The sequence below is a fragment of the Corvus moneduloides genome, chromosome 9 (genome assembly GCF_009650955.1).
Source record: "Corvus moneduloides isolate bCorMon1 chromosome 9, bCorMon1.pri, whole genome shotgun sequence".
Taxonomy (NCBI): domain Eukaryota; kingdom Metazoa; phylum Chordata; class Aves; order Passeriformes; family Corvidae; genus Corvus; species Corvus moneduloides.
Window position 1 is genome coordinate 16,915,587 of NC_045484.1, and position 20,532 is coordinate 16,936,118.

General features: G+C 37.9%; 1 protein-coding gene across 4 annotated transcripts in view; it reads right to left on the bottom strand.

Moving 5' to 3' along the window:
* Positions 1-619: 619 nt before the first annotated feature.
* PKN2 (protein kinase N2) overlaps positions 620-20,532 on the bottom strand; it is a 55,455-nt gene continuing 35,542 nt past the window's right edge. For all 4 annotated transcript variants that reach the window (XM_032117727.1, XM_032117728.1, XM_032117731.1 and 1 more), the window contains 19 exons: positions 19,044-19,161; positions 17,341-17,486; positions 17,033-17,246; positions 14,063-14,248; positions 13,666-13,775; positions 11,605-11,748; positions 11,390-11,465; positions 10,892-11,066; positions 10,517-10,646; positions 9,919-10,055; positions 9,752-9,827; positions 9,578-9,669; positions 8,426-8,602; positions 7,781-7,843; positions 7,609-7,685; positions 6,117-6,259; positions 4,752-4,859; positions 3,092-3,172; positions 620-3,010 (listed from right to left, as the gene is read on the bottom strand). In XM_032117727.1, the coding sequence (XP_031973618.1) occupies positions 2,807-3,010; positions 3,092-3,172; positions 4,752-4,859; positions 6,117-6,259; positions 7,609-7,685; positions 7,781-7,843; positions 8,426-8,602; positions 9,578-9,669; positions 9,752-9,827; positions 9,919-10,055; positions 10,517-10,646; positions 10,892-11,066; positions 11,390-11,465; positions 11,605-11,748; positions 13,666-13,775; positions 14,063-14,248; positions 17,033-17,246; positions 17,341-17,486; positions 19,044-19,161 (2,457 nt within the window). In that variant the 3' untranslated portion in view covers positions 620-2,806. The remainder of the gene's footprint in view (positions 3,011-3,091; positions 3,173-4,751; positions 4,860-6,116; positions 6,260-7,608; positions 7,686-7,780; positions 7,844-8,425; positions 8,603-9,577; positions 9,670-9,751; positions 9,828-9,918; positions 10,056-10,516; positions 10,647-10,891; positions 11,067-11,389; positions 11,466-11,604; positions 11,749-13,665; positions 13,776-14,062; positions 14,249-17,032; positions 17,247-17,340; positions 17,487-19,043; positions 19,162-20,532) is intronic.

The window sequence follows — 20,532 nt, forward strand, 5'->3', positions numbered from 1 at the left end:
TGTTAATTCAACGGCAGTTTCAGACTAGATCCTTGAAACTCAGGAGCCTTGAAAACTCTGGAACAATTTTGTTTAGGCAGGTATGAAGTGTCTGTCTCTGGGCAAAATGGCGTCATGTGAAATTCCATGTGGCTCTTAAGAGTAAAGAATTCTGTTCTAAATGCACTCAGAAAAGAAAGCTTCATCCTCTGTCTAAAGAATGAGCTCAGTGTGGGGTAGGTAGGTATAGATTGTGGTTTGGTTACACAGCTTGCTATGGAATGGTGGGTAGGAAAGAGACTGTAATGAAGCAGTACCCAGGAGTGGGGGTGAGAGTTGTGTCCCCCCTGCCCTCAGAGGAAGCCTGTGAGGGAGAATGCTGAGTCAAGCAGGCCAGACTCCAGCTAACAAGGTCTGCTCCTGTCAGCACTGCTCCAAGCCAGAGACTGCTTTCCTTCAGAAAGAAGGGATGCCAGGAGCCAGTTTGTAATGTTCTTAAAAAAAAAAAAAAATGGAAGCACACTGAGCTCCCACCAAAAGACTGGGTCCCCTCCTGATGGTAAGTTCTTTTCTGAAGTTACCTGTGGAGAAAACATGACCAGCCACTTCAAGAAACAGCAAAATCATGTTTGCGACACAATTTACAAATTATTCTATTTAGAACTTTAATTTGTGATATTAATGACTGCAAAACACTTAGAATGACATTTGTTAAAGGCACATTTCATTTTAATGCATAGTGTACCATTCTAAAATATCCTAATTTCCTTACAAAGTGCTTGAGCAGCCACATACAGATAAAGTATAGCAAAATATATTTACAATCTAGGGTTTAAATCTTAATCTGCCTAAAAATATTTAAAAAACTACAGAGATAAAATTAGTGCTTTTTTCAGCTTAACTGGGTGAACATACCCTCTAATTTTTTCTAATTTTTTTTTTTTTTTTTAGTGATTTGCTTAGATTAAAAAAAGATTTCTGTACAAGATGTAGTTACAAAAAGGTATGTTTGAGGATACTTTTGTAAGTATTAAGCACCCTGTGAGATGCTTGTATATATATATTTGGGAACCAAAAAGGGTGAGCTGACTGTACCTCAAAACTATTGGTTTCAGCTAGATACAGGAACATAATGTTTCTTGTCAATATAGAACCTGGAAACAAGGAATGCTGAGGAGTTGACTCACTCTGCCCAACGTGATTTGTAGCACTGGGGAAGGTGCCTGCCCCACTCCTGTGGGGGACTGGCCTGATTTACACCTAGTAACCATTATTTTATTTTTTTCTCCCTTAAGCTGCTCCCCTGCCTGACCCTGCAGGTCTGTCCAGCATCGTGATTTTAAACCACCACCTTAGTATTGCATACTCCAGTGGTTTGTGTTTCTCTGAATTAATAAAATTACCAGTTTTTAATTCATTTGAGTGCGATGCTCACTGCCTTAGCCCATGAACAGCAAACTCTGGCCAGGATGAAGCTGTGAGGTTCCAGTGCTGAATAGTGCTCGAGGTAAGGACCACGTGGGAAATTTATTTTCCAAGAGTTAATGTCTGCCCACAGAACAGCAAATGCCAAAAATAGGTCTTGGTTTGCAAATACACACAGTGTTTGGTCTAAATTACTTCTCAGCTTTTGAGGTACAGCTTTTAGTGTTAAGGGGTTTATAAAATATACACTGTTTTTATCAAAAATATTCATACATTCTGTTACAACATATTGCTTTTTACCCTCAGTAACTGCCAATCCAGGGGCTGGAGGTCAGTGGCCTACATGGATACGTTTTTTTGTTCACTTGGCCACTATGCAACATTGGTGAAGTGGTACAGTTAAATTACTTGCCTGGAGGTAAGAATACATTACAACTTCCAAATATACATGTTCACAGCATGTATACATTGAAAATCCTTGAAGTTTTCTAAGTGATATGATCTTGTACAGCAGACAGAGGAGGTTGGAGGGGGTTAGATAGGGACTGGGAACTTCTCTGCCCCCTCAGGGCACTAGAAAGGCTCGAGGTGAGTACGGAAGGGGCCGGGCCTGGGCCTTTGCAGCTGCTCCGCTCTGGGGCTACACTGAGCAACGTCCTCCTTACATTCCTCATCCCAACCAGGGCCTTAAGCTGTGCTCAAGGAGCTTGAAGGCAAAATTGTTTGGCAAGTGACTTTGGTAAACTTTCCGGATTTTTCTGGATTTTTCTTTGTAATGGAAGCACTTACACAGTTGTTATCTCAAAGGCAAGGTCTTTAACATTTTTCCTAATAAATACCATAGAAAATTTACAAAACAAGGCATATCTGTTCTCAATACCATTATTTTAAGAACACAAGATGAAGGTGTAGAAATGTGTAGTTTTCAAGACTGCGCAATATTTAGCTGAAATCATTTGCCTTCTCCGACTAGAACCGTATTCTGTGTGAGTGTCACCAGTATCCCAACTTATTTCAATGTGGCTGAGTGGAGATTACCTAGCTCAAAGTCTGCTTTTCCCTCTTAAGGCAGATACTTTAAAAAGCGGTATTATCTGCTGTGGAAGAGTGAGAGAAACTGTACAGATCCATGTGTGCCCATGTGCGGGAAGTTCAGCACAGCCTGGGTTCACCACCTCAGCTTAGGAACGCCACAGACCTGCTTTCCAGTGCTCAGATAAAAAACAATATACAAAGAGGCCACTCTTCACAAGAGTGTTAAAACAGTACTTAAAAGGATCTTCATGTGATTTAAAAAAACCCAGAAGCTACAGGTGGCACAGAAAGCAATTGAAGGGTCGGTACTCTTCCGAGAGAGGCATTCTCGTAAGCCAGTCAGCTGGGGCTTCACAGTGTGTGTAAATTAACACCAATCAGCAATGTAATCAAAATCTCTGAACATTTCCTGCTCTTCTTCTGAAAGTATCCTTGGTTCCCGAGGTGGAGTGAGGATAGGTGCTTCAGAGGTAAATTCATCATCAAAATTACTAACATCTTCTCGTCCTCTAATGGTGGGTACGAAAGGAGGCTTGACTTTCTTGGCTAGTAAAGCGTGCCAATCTATTTGCTGTAAAATAAATGAACTGATGTTTAGTTTCCCATCTCTACTCTCTTTGTGTCCTTAGAAATAATACTAGTTTGTACTTACCCTAAAAAAGTGATGCTTTTTCACATCCTCAGCATCTTTCTCTCCAGCTCCAAGACGCCGCTCTGGATTTCTTCGTAGCAGCTGACAAAACATGCAAGGTTTCAGTGGAGAAAATCAGGGAGAGGGATAGGAAGGAGGAAGGATGAGTGTTACTATGTAAGAGGCAACACCAAGATGAGGTGGACAGTGAAATTCATACTGCCTGACCTATGGCCAATCCTTGCCCCTTGAAGAAAGGGACAGACAAAGCTTTAGCTTTTAGCAGTGCTCTTTCAGCCTGCCAGCACAGTTCCAGCAGCAGCTGAGCCAGCACCAGTGCCAGAGCAGACTCATCTGTCTCCCTGCAGAGCTGTGCTGCCATGTCTTGGTACTGGAGGTGATCTGGGACAAGGGCTCAGTATGAAGCTCAGAGTGTGAAGTTCCTCTTTGCTGTGAGGGTACAGATTTACATAAGCCAGTGGTTCTTGCTCGGCTCAGAGAAGAGATTACTCTGCTGTCTCAGTGCTCAGCTCCTTCACAGCAGCTGATTTACCATGAGAGGGTTCAAGCTGCTTCATACACTCAGCCAAAGGAAAGGGTTTCTTAACTAACTCCGGGAGCTTGATGCTCCCACTTGTGAATTGTACTGCTCTGAGCAGTCCCCTGTGCCAGGCAGGGCCCAGTAACAGGGTGAGTTGATATTCATGATGCAGCCATCAAAAAATAATGTCTACTATATTGTGTATGAAATTCTGTGATGGAAAGAGCATGCACAGAGCTCCAACTAGTAAAGTGGCAGTACAAAGTTCCTGGTACACATATTGTGGGTGCAGTGAAGCAGCACCCTGTCCCCTGTGGATACTGACATGACTTTTCACAGCAAAAATACCTTCCCCAGGTACTGCCTTAAAACTGTACTCGCCTTCTTTAGGCAAACACTCCCTGGGGCTAAGCAATTGTTTTAAGTTACTGAATATTTATGCTATTACTCAGATAGTTATGTCACAGTTACTGTGCTACAGCACATTGCTGAAATGGGTGCTAAACTGATACTCAGCATCAGACATTTACGTGGAGAGGCTGATTCCAAAGGCTTTGGAACTACCTCTCCAGTATTGCCTTTCTATCAGCTGTGGTAAGGTGCTAACTTAGACAGGTTCAACTGCCTGCCTTTGATAAGCAGGCACATCTCACTAAGGAATAGCACAAATAACAACCATAACCAAAATCAGCTGTTCCTTGCCAAGAATGGGACTGCAGATGCCATGTGTAGAGTGTTCCCTGCCGCAGTTGGAATGAAACCAAAAAGATTTAGAAGTCTTTGAATTAAAATATTCATGTGACAATGTTAATCTACCAAATAGGTCAATGCAGCAGTGTTCAGCTAGGAAAAGAGAGCTGAACGGCTCAAGTTAGGTAAAACTAGGAAACTTAGTTCAGAGAGAAAATAGAGCCTCAAGTGTTTTACATATTAAAAAGAAAAACTTGTTCCTAATAAAGTGGAATGGCATAGACAATTTCCATTTAAGGTGACAGGCAGCATGGCACAGAATAAATGAAGCAAGTCAAAAAAAAATTTACAAAGTGCAGGTTCCTGAAGTATTTTGTTCCTCACAAAAGTAATTGTTGGAAGCAGGGCAAGAGGGTGATACTGTAATATTAATTATTAAAATGTTCTTACCCGTCTCATTATTGAGATGGCTTCTGTAGACAGAAATCGTGGATATCTCACTTCATCATTTACAATGCTGTCAAACACCTCTTCTTCATCATCTCCAGGGAAGGGAGACTATAATGAAAATAATCTTAAAAATACTATAAACAGGCTTAAAATCACAATTGAAGACAACATAAACTCAGCTGAATGTTTGGAAATGAAGTCCTCCTTCCCAGAAACAGATACATGGCTTTCCATAACGAAGAGAGAAAAGGCAAGCTGGTATTATCCCATAATTCCTACTGAAGGACTGTGCTTTAAAAATGTGCTTTTACATGTAGAAACACCTTAAACTGGGATCTTCTTTGAACTCAGGGTGTACAGGGAACATGGAAAGTATCTCTCAGCTCTTCTTTGGGGTAGCTATCATTCACAAATAGTGTGGTCAAGACTAATGTGTTTTTGTAAAATCTTTAGCATGTTGCAGCTCAAGGGTTTTTAAACTGTTTTGAAGTGGCCAGACAGATGTATGTGACACTGTACAAACTTTCTGTCCTTTTTTACCTGAAAGGAAGTAAGCTGAATGATCATCTTTTTTTGAAAAAGAACAAAATTATGAATTTTTAGCATGTGAGCTATCACTGTGCCACCTGGGAGATACTGTTACAAAACAGACCAGAAGGTAGAGCACTATATGCAATGGCAAATAAACTTCTCAATAGTGATTTATTTATACCAGCTCATTTACATGGAACTGGGGCTTCCTGTTTTAGTGTCTTTGGCATAATCTTTCACTGCTATCCAGTTTTATGTGTTAAAGTTCACCTCCATTCAAACTACAGGAGTTAAGAAGCTTATTTTTTCCTCAAAAGTATTTGAAAGCAGAACACTGGTATTGCTGTGGACATCCAGACTTGGTAACAGATGTATCCTGGAAACTTAGCTCCCCCAAACTGTATGTATAGCTGTACTGTACTCTTACTTAGAGACACAGCTATTAATGTGCCATACTGGAATTTGATTTAAGACATAATGATGTAATTAAAAATAAAGCGAAGATTTAGAGGTTAAGTCTTTGACCAGTTACAACTCATTGGCTTTTACAATTGCTGGTAATTCAAGCTTCAGACATGACTTGCCAACTTCTCCAGTGTTACAGCAGCCAATATCAGGTGAGTAGCTGCTCAGTATTTCACACTTCTCTTCCTTGATGACACACATTAAGATGCTCACTGTAAATCTGGGTATGCCTATGCATGCTGCATAATGAATACTGATACTGTGGCAGATACAGGGCATATGAAATGTTGACAGGCTGGTACCTTGAGTTTTGTAACCTTTCAAACATTGCTTAGTTTTATGACTCCACTGTACCTTACTAGAACTTACCTCACCCACTAGCATCTCATAGATAAGAACACCAAGACCCCACCAGTCTACAGCTCTTGTATAGGACGTTTCTGTCAGCACCTCTGGAGCCAGAAATTCCGGTGTGCCACAGAATGTGCTTGTTCTGTCTCCAAATCCCATTCCTGAAAGTTACAGATAATGAAAAGCAAGCAGTATTTTCTGCCATTCCACAACCTATTCCTCCAAGCAGAACCTCTCTCCAGAGCAACTCCAACTGACACTGTAGATCCAGGGCCTGTGTCCTGAAGGCTCAGGCCAATGAGGTAAAACATTCCCTCCTTCTTCCTCCCTATGCCTTTGTTTCATACGTGCTTCTGTTCAAATTTTTCTTTCCCTCACTATATGCAGTGAGCCAGATTAAGCTTCCAGTTACACCTCTGTCACCCACTTACCTTTGGAAAGAAACAATCTTACTCTCCATTTCTATCAGTTAGCAAAAGAAAATGCAGTACACACTAGTTTAGTCAAACATGCTCCTCTAGATGCTTCTGTAGTGCAAACTACATATAGTAAAGTAAAACATGGAGTGTAGTGAAAGAACCTGGAGCAAAATAAGCCCTGTGGATTAGCCAGCGGGGCAGAGTTTTGGACATCAGCACCACCAGGCCTGATGTGACATGACAAGGGGAGCTGCTGCAGAAAACTTGAGAAAACCATTTATTGTAGCAGTCAGTGAAGGAAAGAGCTTTCCTTCTCATTTTATTTTGCCATTTACAGAACTTATTTGTAGCTATAGTCACAGGACTTGCCCTGGCACTCACGTTTGAAGACCTACTGAATTTATCCAATTCCCCCTTAGGCTACCTAAAAGGAAAAGATATGGAAGACAAGCTACGCAAAATGAAAAAGGAACTTTGCCCACACAATGGGGTTTTGAGAAAAACACTGTAATAGCTACCTCTATTTGGTAGGTGCCAGTAGTGAGATGCTTGGAAGTAACTTTCTAGGCCTCCCTTTTGGGATAATATCTCAATTTTAGCTATAGTGTACTTTGCACATCATTTCCATATACTTAGAGTTGCAACTATTTCTGAGCTAAAAAAATAGATAATGAATTTGTCAAAAAGTAAGAGCTTGGCCTGGATTATAATAGCACTTGATTTTGTTGTACAGTGTCAACATGTTTAGAATGAGGAAACCACCTAAGGCTTTTTCTACTCACTTGTAAAATGTGCAGTGTGCCTTGTTAACAAGCAGAGATGTGATCAAGTAAGAGTCAGAATAGGTGATGCTCACAACCGACAAAAAATAAATAAAAAGAACAGGGCAATGCTCAGGTGCTCCTCATACTTCCCTACTAAGGAACTTCCTCCTATCTCCACATTTGTACAATCAGAGATATATTTTTTTTCCTTCAAATGACATGGTAGATAGACCCTCTACACATCTGGCAGTCCAAAACTCTCAAGGAACAGTCAAGAGTAGGACAGACTATGGAATTCCCCTAGAAAGAAAATTTAACGGCCATTACCTTCTTTGCAAAGACCAAAGTCAGCAATTTTCACAAAGCCTTCTGTGTCCAGCAATAAGTTATCCAACTTCAAATCTCTAAATGAACATTTAAGAACAAAATTGCATCACTTGATGTTTCTTCAGTCCTGTTCAGAACAGCTGAAATTCATCTGCTGGAAATGACTACTTACCTGTACACTATCTTGTGCTCATGTAAATACTGAAGTCCAAGAACCACACATGCAGCATAAAATCTGTTGAAAAAGTTAAAATTTCAATGGAATTTCATCATGATTTTCAGACTGTGAAGTCCATTATTATTGATTTTTTTTTTTTAATGAGCCATCCTTTGAAGATTAACAATTACTTTTTTTGGCACGGATTAGTTTTATGCAAGGCCAGAGTTTTAAAGTCAGATGGCAAAAATGCTCAAACTTGTAGCCTTCAAACTGTAGTATGTTTGCTTGGGCTGGAGGATAAATTTTCTGTAGTGTTCGCTGCCATAGTATTGAAGGTTTTCTAAATAGGCTTATTCTTTCCTTTTTAGCCTTGTCTGCTATTTTAACTCTTCATTCAGCTTTTCTATGTAATGTTAAAAAAAGTATCATAAAAATTAAGTATTTGTATATAGATTTTGAATTCAGTGTAGATTCAGACACATTAAACCTGCATGTCTTTTTCTACCAAAATCAGTTAGAATCGCCAACCCTTTTAAAAACTTAAGCAGCATTTACTGAAGTGACATAATGTGGTGGCATGTGGTGATAAAGCCCTTAGTTCTTATCCACTGAGCAAAGTGCCCTTCACTTAATGCCACAGGAAGGGAAGATACTCACACTGCTCTGGGTTCAGAGAAGACATCAGTATGAATGTGCATCATCAGGTCCCCACCAGCAGCATATTCCATTACAAAGCATACGTGATCTTTGGTTTGGAAACAAGCAAAAAGGTTCACCAAGAAGGGATGTCTTACACTATTCACAGTTTCAAATATTCGCTTTTCACACATCAAGCTGCAAACAAAATCAGGAACAATTTAAAACTGAGTGCTGAACCACAGTTTTTCAATTCTCAGAAATTACTGGTATTTTATATTTTATGTTTTTTGCTCTATTCCTCAAGATAAGATAAGAACTTTTTATTTTGTTTCGAGAGAGATTTTAATACAAGGATTTCATGCATTTATATTTAGCTTTCTCAAATGAAAAGAGGAAACCTAGCAGTCCATGAAAATTGTGCCCTGACAATTTTCCTTCCAAATACTCAGATTGCATTAACTGTGCATTGATATAACGTGACATTCATTTCAATGAATTTTTATTTTAATTGTTTACAAGACATAAAGTAGAAAACCAGTGACAGTATTATAGACATCTATCTCTAGTAATTCCTGGTTATTTTTCCTTAAACCAATTGTTTAAGTTGTAGGTTATTGTTCATATAGCTATCCTTCTTCCTGCAAATGAATACAGTCACTCTTAAACAGTTGTAAAAACACCTTCTTGGACTAAAACCAAACAGTTTTGTAATGGTCCCTTCCCTTCCAAGCAAATTTAAAAAAAAAATCTGATTTTTGGGTCAAAAAGATTGAAAAACACCCAACAGTAGAGTATACAAAGGGAAAATATGATGGACAGAGCATGACAGTATGTTACAGGCTGAGAAACAGCAACATAGGTTCTGCCAGTAAAGAAAACAGTCACTGTTATCCCCTAATGTGATTGAAGTAATTAGAAATAAATAATTGCAAGAGAACCCGAAAATCAAAAAGAGGATCAGCTTTAAGTCAGAGCTGTAGTTCAGGCATAAGAAGGGCACTAAAACAAACCAGAGGTTACTCTGCTCCCTCCTTGCCCCAGAACAAGACTACAGCAGCCAACTATGCAGGGAGATGCCAACTGACTTTGCTCTTCCATTCAATTCATCAACTGCCTGGTAGAGCACACAATTGATTTATGGAATCCACGTGTTATATTGTACAAACTGACCTGTCTACTTCATCACGAGCCACAATATCTCCTTTCTTTAAGGCTTTAATAGCAAACATCTCGTTTGTGTTTTTGTATTCTGCCAACAGCACCTAAAACAGAAGGGATAAATTTAAGAGCTGTATCCAGTTTTTGATAAAGCCTTGACACTTGATACAGCCTTTTGACATTTACCTTTCCAAAATGTCCTCTGCCCAATACAGCGCAGCATCTGAAATCCTTCAGACTGAACTGAAATCTTTGTTGTGATCTATGTAAATAAAAAAAGTCACAAAGTTTCTAGTTTGTTAGCTGTAAGAAATATTATTCAGATCAAAACAGCAAAAGCACTGCTTTTTCACCTTCTATCTTCAGGCTCTCTGGTGTTGGTGTATTTCATGTCTGCATGGGGAACATCAGACTCACAGATTATTTCAGGCTGGAGTTTTGGAACAATACTATTTCTGCCATTTTCAAAATCAAAAGTTGTTACTTCATCCTGTGAAGAACAAGAAACCTGAAAATTTAGAACTGATTGTGAAGGCAGATGAATGCAGAAATTTTGCTATAAGCATGTGAAATTCTTCATACACCCAATACCTGGGCTAAAATGGCAAACTTTCAGATGATACAGGTAAGTAAGATTTTAACAGACTGATGAAACCTATTGCTCCAGTTCTTTCTGTTCTTTCTTAATAAAACCATTTTATCCTGAATACTCTAATAGTTTTGGAGCTCTGTTTCTTTTTCTGTGGTGAAACCAATGACAGGGAGTGTTAAACACACCAACCACAGAGAAAGTTTGCTACCAAGAGCAATCAGAGCATTCTATTGAGACAAATCTGTGTGTGGAAGTTAAGGGAGCATGTGCTGATATATAAAGGAAGAAATCCATCATAAAGATGCCAATATTAAAACCTTGTTAAACTGTATAACCCGAGATTCTTAAAAGTTACTTGCCTGAGAAGGCACATCAGGAGCCTTTATCTCAGAGGAAGATTCACATATTTCCCCAAGGGAAGATGCACGGGGTGGAGCAGGTGGAGGCTCAGGCTCAAGTTCAAAGTCCAATTTGGCTACAGGAGAGTCACTGACAAGAAAATAAATAACTCCTCAGTGTATAGCAAAGACTATTTTACTATCTGTAGATTTCTCCTAAACCAAACCTTGTGTGTGTGGATCAAGCTATAAAATAGTTTTCCACAACTAAAACATGGACAGTCTGCAGCCTTGCAGGACAACCAGACTCTGCACACATTGTGTACATTAGGGCAGAAGCATCTCACTGCTCCCTCCTGCGCTCAGGGGCACTGCAAAGCTGCAGGGGTGACCTACCCAGCTGGCAGGGTCAGTTCAGCGAGCTGGGCATCCACCACTGGCCCTGTGGCAGGCACTGGTGCTTGGGGGCTGAAGGTGCCAGAGTGATTCACTGTCGGAATAGCTCTTCTTACCAGCCTTCCCCAAGTGGCAATATTAATATTCATCTGAGGAGCTCTGAGAAATGTTTTGCCTATAGATATTGTGAAAAAAGAAAACAGAGTGCAAGTAATTTCCTTACTCATTACCGAAACCAATAATTAAAAAAAGCCCATATTAATTAGTTTATAGTTCATGAAGAACAAACTGAATTTGTCATACTCCTTAGCAATTTCTAATTATTCACAATTAAATGCTAATGCATAATAAGGAATTCAAATACAAAAGATTTCTAAGTGCAATGCCAAATCCTTCATTATCAACAGCACTATCTGCAGGCAAACATTAGACCTCTGTATAAAAAGTATCACAGATCTATACAATTTTTAAGCTTTAAATTTTATATTGAACAATCACCTTGCTGTTTCGAAAAAATTTTCTTCTGCCTCTGGAGTTTTGGTCTTCTTTCAATAACTGGATTAAAAAACGTAACCTGCAGTTCAAAAAACGTGTGTTAAAATTCAAGTTTCACAACAAAATGCATTCTTAAAAGTTTAAGGAAAAACTTGCTAAACTATTCTGCAACGTAATACTTGCAAGGATGTTCAAGTGCTTCAAAGAAACAGTCTTACCTCTGCAAACAGAGTGCCCTGGGGTTCAAGATAGAGACACATGCCATGCCGCTGGTTATCCAGGAAATCTTCTAACCTCAGAAACTTTACTGCACACAGAGATCTCCAGTCACGCCAATAAACTGAGATTTCTAATTCACGTGACTATGACAGGAAACACAGACACAGGAAATCACTTATTAGTAATTGTTCTGCAAGAGTTACCACAGTACAACTGTTAAGATCAAGCAACTCAAGGATCAAGATGCAGAGCAGTTACTTTAACTGGCTGTCAGAGCTAACCAGTCAGACTGAACAAGCTCTCATTAGGGTGATCACAGCATTTCACTTCAGTTCAGATGTGATCTCCAGTGTACAAATACAAGCATAGGTGTAAAATTTCCCCTGAGAGTAGAAGCAGAAAGCCACAGTCACCAGACTTTTTGGGTCAGTCTAACAACACTGCTTGATTGAGATGTATTAGCTCAAGCTCTGACAACAAAGTCTAACTTGTGTTTAGAAACCCCAATTTTAGTAGTTTCCACATTACTTGCAAGTATCAACTTAACTTCATGCCTGCAGACATTTTAGTACCTGCATGTACACAATGATGAAAAACCATATAGAGTATCTCTAGAAACGCATACACTTTTTGTAACATGGTCATGAAGAGGGACCAAAAACTTTAAACTAACAGGACCTACTGCTGTATCTTGCTAATGTGATTTATGTATTCTTAGGGTGTCTTATATGTGTGTTAAAAAAACCTGTCCCAGAAGTGAAGAATCTTGCAATACAATGTAGCAGCAGCATTGTATGTTACTAGTTTAATTGCATCTTGATACATCAGTTTACTGTCTACCACAGTTATAATACATTTTAAAAGAAGTAGAAGTCAAGAAGAAGCACCAGATGAAACAATAACGGGGTTTGGATTGTGCATTTCAAGTACATAAGGATTCACAGAATATTCTGAGTTGGAAGAGACCCACATGGATCATCAAGTCCAACTCTTAAGTGAATGATCCATATGGGGATTGAACCCACACCTTGGTGTTACCAGCACCATGCTTTGTCCTGCTGAGCCAGTCTCAGGATATGTGGCCAGGAACAGCAGAAGCAAAGTCCTTTTCTGGCACCAAAAAGCCGAGCTCTTAAACAGAGACCATGACTCATAGGAGGCTGGCAGGAGCAGCTACTACACCAAGTAGTTTAAGTCTTAATCTGAGAATAATTGAGGCTTCAGGGCTCCACAGCTGCTTGGTTTTTTTCTGCATTACTCCTACCTGTAACCTGAATTTCTCTACCTGCAAGTCTGAAGTTGCTTTCTTCCTAGACGGAAGGAATCTGGATTGGGGCTCAGTGGGAAAAAAGCAAAAACAGGAAAGCGGCTTTTATTTTTTCTCATGTGAGAAGCATGTACTGGAGTAAGCATGTACTGGAGATAACATTTAAGCTCCTAAAATATAGTGTAACTTTCAGTCTATATTTAACACTGACAGAAAAAAATAATCTTTGTACCTTAAAATACTAGGACTATCAGGTATCTAAAAAAAATGCTTGATTAAATATATATAACATAAATTCTACTTCCAGAGTATCAATTCAATACTTGTGCCCTCCAAGTAACATTTAAAGTTATAAGAAAGAACTATTAATGAATTTATTATTCCTGAAGAATTGACCAGCTGCAGATGAGAACACTTCTATAAAAACACTGTAAAAATTCTCTGACATGGTTTTACCAAAACACCCAAACTGTACTTGATATCGCAATTTACTGATAAATAAATAAAAGCTGATGATCCAAATAAGAATGTAAACCACATCTATCACAATCTAAAAACCCACTAAGGGTTAGATCTTGGCAAAAATATTACATCAGTTTGTAAGTTGGAAAAGATTTCTAGAATGCTGGCCCAGCACAACAGCCTGACCCCAGGGAGCTCACTCTAGTAAAGATGGGAATACTGCACTTACGGAATTTGAACAAAATGACAGCAACGGGGGAGAAAAAAAGCAACACAAAATTAATACAAAGAATCAACTACAGCTGTCAATGAAATCAGGCCACATTTTTACCCTGTCTAGTTCCAGTGTAAATTTCTGATCCCATGACTGATTGGAAATCGGTTTCCAGCTAGTTTGACCAACCACAGTGTTATCCAGCTTCAGTACAGCACAGACTTCATCTGTAAGTAAAGTACACAAACTCAGCTTAAATCTTTAAGAGGATTTTACACAAACAAAAAATTCTCCAGTAAGTTTCTCTTAGAAATATAATCTCATATTTAATTGGTTCTTATGGGCATAATAGTGTTGTTGTGCTTTTGCTTTTGTTAACAGCTTAACAGGTGAAGAAACATTTACGTTTAAAGCTTGAATCAATTTAGTATTTTAAATTACAGAACACATCATGCCCATGAAAATTTAAATAGAAGATATGCATAAAAATAAGAGAAGTAAGGGTATACTGAACTGGACAAGTCATCAGTTTTCAGAAGGTTTCTACTACTTCCACTTTTACTTTTACTGGGTCTGCTTATGAAAGATGATCGGGCTTCATTTGGACTCCAACCAGGTAATGTAATTGATGTGGCTTTTGATCGACCAGGGACATTTTCCAAAATATCTTGGCAGCCCATGAGCCTCACTTCCAGGGTACCTAGAAGAAGATGGACAATGATTTATCAAAGACTTCTGCTCTTAAGTAAACCAAGTGAATGACTAACGACTGATTGATGGCAATAGCTCACATTCTGACTCCCACAGGGTATAACAGAAATATCAGATGAAATCAAAAGACAAATCCAAGACACACATATATATTGAAAATAAAAGCATTAAAAGTCAACTATGTGGGACTCAACCTTCTAGAAAAGAGCAACAGTTCACCAAGGTAACATAAAATAAATTTTTGTTCTGTGTCTCAGAAGTTTCTTTGTTTTCTTCACTTGGGACCTAACTGACTTGGGTTCAAGTTGTTAGCAATGTCACTTTTTAAGACTGACAAATTTCAAGTTTCTTATTAAAACAATGAATCTTGCAGATGGAGCAATAAGAATTTTTAATGAGTTTTATATAGCTAATTAATACTGGATAAAATTAACAAACTATTGAGACTACAGATTTGCGTAAGAAATTGCACACTAAGAAATCACATTTGCCTGCTGCATGCTGAAGTCAAATTTGAGTTAGTATGTAATTTAAAATCATTGAATTGTTCCAAGTTGAGTGAATTTGGATTTACAAAAGCTGAGACAAGAAGCTATTCTTCAACAAGCTATTCTTCCAAATCTTCTACATCTTTAACCAAATGAGGTATAGAGGCTGCTGTTCAAATTGAAAAGAGTTTCCTCCAGCAGCACAAAAACATCTGAATACCACAGATGGTACAAGAATGGTAGGCTGGCTTCATCCTGTACAAGATAATGTCTAAAACTGTGACACCACCGACTGGCAAAATCAACTGCTAGAAGTGGTGAAATCAGCCAGTTCATAATCAGTGTCAGCTAGAAATGCAGCTCTGAAATGCAGTCTTCTTTTGATAGCAAATGTATTTAACCATGAAACTTAAAAGTACTCTTCTGTAACAGAAACTTAAGTCAGACTTAACCTAGAAATGATCTGGCAACATCATAGCCCACAGAACAGACACCAAGAAACCAGTCTAAGAAGAAATCCCAACCTGTAGGAAGCTAACAGCCGTAAGTGACAGCTAAGCATTAGGCTATGAAGACAAAGAGATGCTATTGGCTTCCGAAACAGGTTAAAAGGTAAAAGAATACTTCATTCCCAAACTCTGTTTAGAAAAAAAAAAGATATTAATAAGCAGAAAAGCTATACTCTTGTATAAGGAATGGATGCAAATCAGAAAGTTATGTTGATGCACGTTAAGAAGTATGACAGTAGCACTGCTCTATTTTTCACAAAGCATTAGAGGCAAAACACAGAGACACTGTTCATTTAAATCCAGCTCAATACAAAAGCTCTTTGTATGGGCAATATGAAAGTGAAACTACTAAGAACTTCACAAGCATGTAGCTTTGTTTTGTCAATTTCTGTTAAAAACTTTTCAGATGTATCAGTAAATCACCTGTAAAGAGAAATTGTGACTATAATGTATCTGATCCTTGATTATGTATTACAGGAAAAGAAAAAAATAGCAAGCTGTTTTATACTCAAGGCATGATACTTCCTGCCTACAGTCACTGATCATTTGAGATTTCATTTGATGAGAAAAGTTCCTCTTACCACACGACCTTACAAGGACTCTTGGCTGAGGTACTGATAAACCACAATGCAAGAGAAATAGACTTGCTCCATTTTTTTCTTATTCTTATTCTTCTTATTATTGTAGGTTAGCAGAAGACTTCCTCTTTTTGTTTTAAAATATAACCCTACTGTACTTCAAAACTAAATTCTGGTTTCAGTTATACATGTATAACCTGAGTAACATTTGAATTACAGGTGGGTTTTTTTGTAATAAACTTACTATATTAATAGTAGGCTTAATAGTTACATGCAAAATGTGTTAGGAAACAAAGCACAAAATCAAACCTATCTGTTCTAGGAATTCTCATGTGACCATTTACTAAATAAATTTCAAACAGCAACATACCCCCAGGCAGTCAAAAGCATGTTTTTCTTTAAGAACACTGTGAGGCAAATATTCAAGACCTTTGTTAAACTATCGTTCATCTCTTGAAACTTTACTTTCAAATGAAGGACAATTCCAGGTCAACCCAAACTATGAGAAGTTCCTAAGTCACATTTATATATAAATGTACTGGTCCCTCACAAGAGGCTAAGTCTCTAAAAAAAAAAAAAAATCACCCCCATCTTATTAACAAGGAAAACGACTGACATCAACAAACAAGAGTCTTCAACGGTTTCATGCATGTTTGTTAGGAGCTCCTTCTCTGGATTACAAAGGTAATGCATGATTTGGTAGTATAAATCTCACCTTCCAGAAATCCAGTGAGATCCAGTGGGTAAAACAGGAACTGGGAGAAAAGCTGGGTGCCTATCTCCAGCTCTGTCACCTACTTGTTGTATGATCAGGGCAACTCACCGAACCCTGCTGCAACTTTATTTTTCTATCTGTAGAATGGGGATAATGATACTTATCCACCTTGATGATAAGTATTTGATAATCTAAAGATGAAAGGCATTTGGTAAACACTAGCAATATAATTCCATAGGGACCTATTTAAGGCCAGAACTTCACATTTTCAGTAGGATTATAAAAAGGTCAACAAATAAATCAAAGAAACTTATCTGCATTTTTTGCAGTGCATAGACACTTGGAAACTCTAAATGCCTTTTTCTAGGAAAAGAACAACAATTAAATATGTCCAGTAAGAAATATAGTTGTCACTAAAGGCTTGTTTTAAATTATTAATTAAGATCAAAAAAAGAAAAAAGAAAAAAGCTCTTTAAATCATACCTGTTAAAGCTGCTGGTTTGGACAGTGTACTATACTGGTTTTGAGTAGATATTACACTTTGACGAGGACTTAATGTGGGTGAAGAGACTAATGAAAGCTCTTCTATAATAATACTGCTTTTGGGATGGTTTTTAGGAAGTTCATTCAATCTCTGTTCCAGTGAATACTTCAAGAGGTCCAGCTTCTGGCTTGATTCATTAAATCTTGCTTGTGCCTTTTTAAAATAAAAAGAAATTTGAAATAGTTCAGTTTTTTTCCTTAAAGAACCTTTAAAACAAAGTATCAGAAATTGTAATGACATAAATTACTTCTGAAAGTGCCTTTCTGTCGGTAACTTTCCCAGATCCAAGTAATTTCATCACATTTTTTGCACCTTCTGCTACAGCATACTCTATCCTAAAATGATGCCGTAATTCTTCCATTCGGAGTTCAAGAGGGCTTATCACAGGTTTTGCTGCGAAGAGATATAAACAAACAACCTTCATTGAAGATAACAACCAGGTTTAATTTCTTTAATATCAACCCCTTCTCCATATAAACAGAGAAGAAAAAGGAAAAAACCAGGAGAGATGCATATTTGGTAGTCCAAAGAGAAGCTTGAAATATGTCGTAAAAGTGACATTTTAAGCATCTGCATTTGAATGAAGAAATAACTGATCAGAGCCTCAATTCAATAAACAGCTCCTACTCCCTGAAGAGCTATAATTGCTAGAGGATGTGAGAAAAAGAATATGTCTTCAGGGAAGTTAAAGGGAATAAACCCAAATATCCCAAATATTCAACTGGCAAGGAGGTTTTGAGACTTCAACACTTGTCAACTACACTGTGAGCATTTATCTTTTAAACTACTCTGTAGCCAAGTAGATCCCTGATCAGTTTCTGATAATCCCCCTGCTTCACTTGAAATCCCATGGAATCTGGCTTCTGCCAGCAGAGAAATGTAAGAGATTCCATACACTGCCTTTGCCAAATGGTCTGGGTTAACCATTCCAATGTCCACATGTTACAGCGCTTAGATATCCTAAACAGAATATTTCCTGGATATATTCATTTCTGTTTAAAGCCCTAAGAGTAGTAAAAACACAAAAAGGCATTTGAAAGCTCTTTCTAGTTTGAATTTCTTTTTCTTTTTAACAAATGATATACATAACCCATGTGCTAAAATGCGGTGTTAAGAAGTGGTGTGTAAAAACAGAGAAACCAAACACCTCTTACACCACAAAACGGAACACACACATACACATTTTTCATTATCTAGGATATATCCAGGCCCTGACTACAAGCACTGTCATACAACATCAATATTCAGAAATGCACACAAATAAAGTTCAATAGAGATATACCCATATGCCCATAAGTTTCTAGTACACTCATGCTATTAGAGCTCAGGGGTAGTTTTTTTGTTATTTGAAGATTTTCAACGAAATCCAAGTTTAAAAATACTTCAGAAATGCAGCATGAATATTTCAAGCTAGGTAATTTTAAAAACACTTTTTTTGATGTTTTAAATATAGTTGTTTAGCACTCAATCTAGCCTAAATACCTCCAAAACTAGGAAAAATTCTCCTCCGTCTGTGCTCCCACTAGGAATAATAAGGTCAATCTATTTAAGTATGACAAGCAGGCTTTGTACTGGCATCAGATTTTTTTCTGGCATCATAATATAAAGACTATATGCTTTAAAGAAAATCACTAATTATTAAGACAAAAGAAAGCATTCATGAAGGGAAAAGGTAGACCACAAAGTAAAAATGGACTGCATAAGGCATAAAAACGATGCTAAAGAGAGATTGTATTTTTCTTCATTACGACAAAGGTATTTTCCTTCCAATCAGATGCATCTGGCACCCCAATGCACACAAAGTTTTGCCTAGTCTCTGATTACTTTTGGTTCATGCAAGCTTTATCAAACACTCCTAATAGAAATTTATGGTAAGTCTGTGTGCATATGGGTATATATCTATACGGTATTCTGACATTAATGACTCGTATTTCCTTTCTACACCATCACCATTATCAAAAGCCAATTCATTGGTCTGGACTGCCTGAAGAATCTGCATCCTTATAACTTCTATTTTTGTCTTGCTGTCCTGAAGCATCTGCTGAGCTGTTGCAAGAAGTTTTCGATCCTATTAAAACAAACAGACAAGTTGAAATCATAAACTTCTTCATGGAACAAGACACATTGAAAGTTTCAAAATACACATACTTAGGAACAAGAACTAAATCCGTGCATTTCCTTTGGTATAGCATTAGGCAAACTAACCACATTAGGATTTTAGTGGAAATTAAGTTAGGACAGAGGCATTGGTTGATTAAAGACTGTAAGCCTCTCCCAGGGAAACTGTATGTGTTTCAAGGTGAGTAAAGGAGGCATGATCTAGAAACATTACATGTGTAGATTAATGTTTTGTAAGCTGCTACTAAAGAAAGGAGAAGTTATTAAGTGCAAAATACCTCTGAAACTATGTAGAATGTCTCCAATTTTCTTTGAGTATGGTAGGAACTCTTGTAATAGACAAATTTGCTAGACTAAGCCCACATAAAAGTAATTGTACTATTTAATCTGAGCTGATTTCCAATAGTGAAATTAGAAATATGAAGTTGCTTACATAGCACATTATGTCTGCAGTACATTTTTCTGAACATATGAAAGCTGAAGATTTTTTGCATTAATAAATACGTAACAAACAAGGGTTACTTCATAAGCTGTTTCCTCAGCAACCTAAGTACTTTTTAATCTAAATAAACTAAGATAACCAAGTTTTGTTTTCAAAAGCAGTATCACAAGACGCCGTTTAGAAGAGAACATTCCTGAAGATGAGCTTTCATAAACCTCTATGGCTGCCATGTGGCTCACTCTCTGTGTTCTGGGAATTACCAGACAGCTTAAAGGTGATCTGACTTGCAAGTAAGAACAACAACACAAAAAAAAGGTATAAGAAAATTTAAGGCGGTGTATTTGTCCTGTCCATGCAGTACCGATCAATCAGAGTAATTAACAGCAGTCAGTGCAGATGTGTACCACCCTTGTCACAGCCCAAAGCGCATTTTGGTTAACTCATTTTGTAGCCGCTCTATAACCTCGCTAATAAGTTACTTTCCCATGGACATGGTTTATACTTGTATTTTTAATTTTATAATGAAGCTATCAATTATTTAAGAAGTTAATGAAATTAAATTCTTCTCTTGCCATAACCAAGACAAAGAACTGCACTAAAGCTCCCAGAGCTGGAAATACTGGCACCATGAAGCATACTGTAAAAAAAATCTGTATGCTGAGAAATTTACCTTCACAGAGCTCCTCTATGACCTTGCACCGAACGTATTACTCACTCAGATATTTTAATGCTGCCCTACATTCTGCAGGGTAGATACACCAGGATCTACACATAAGACGACTCTGGTTGCATGAAAAGAAATTGTGCCCCCTCTGCATACCATAGTGTCATAACTCTTGATTTTAAGTTTTAGTATTAATCAACATTTCAGAGAGATGA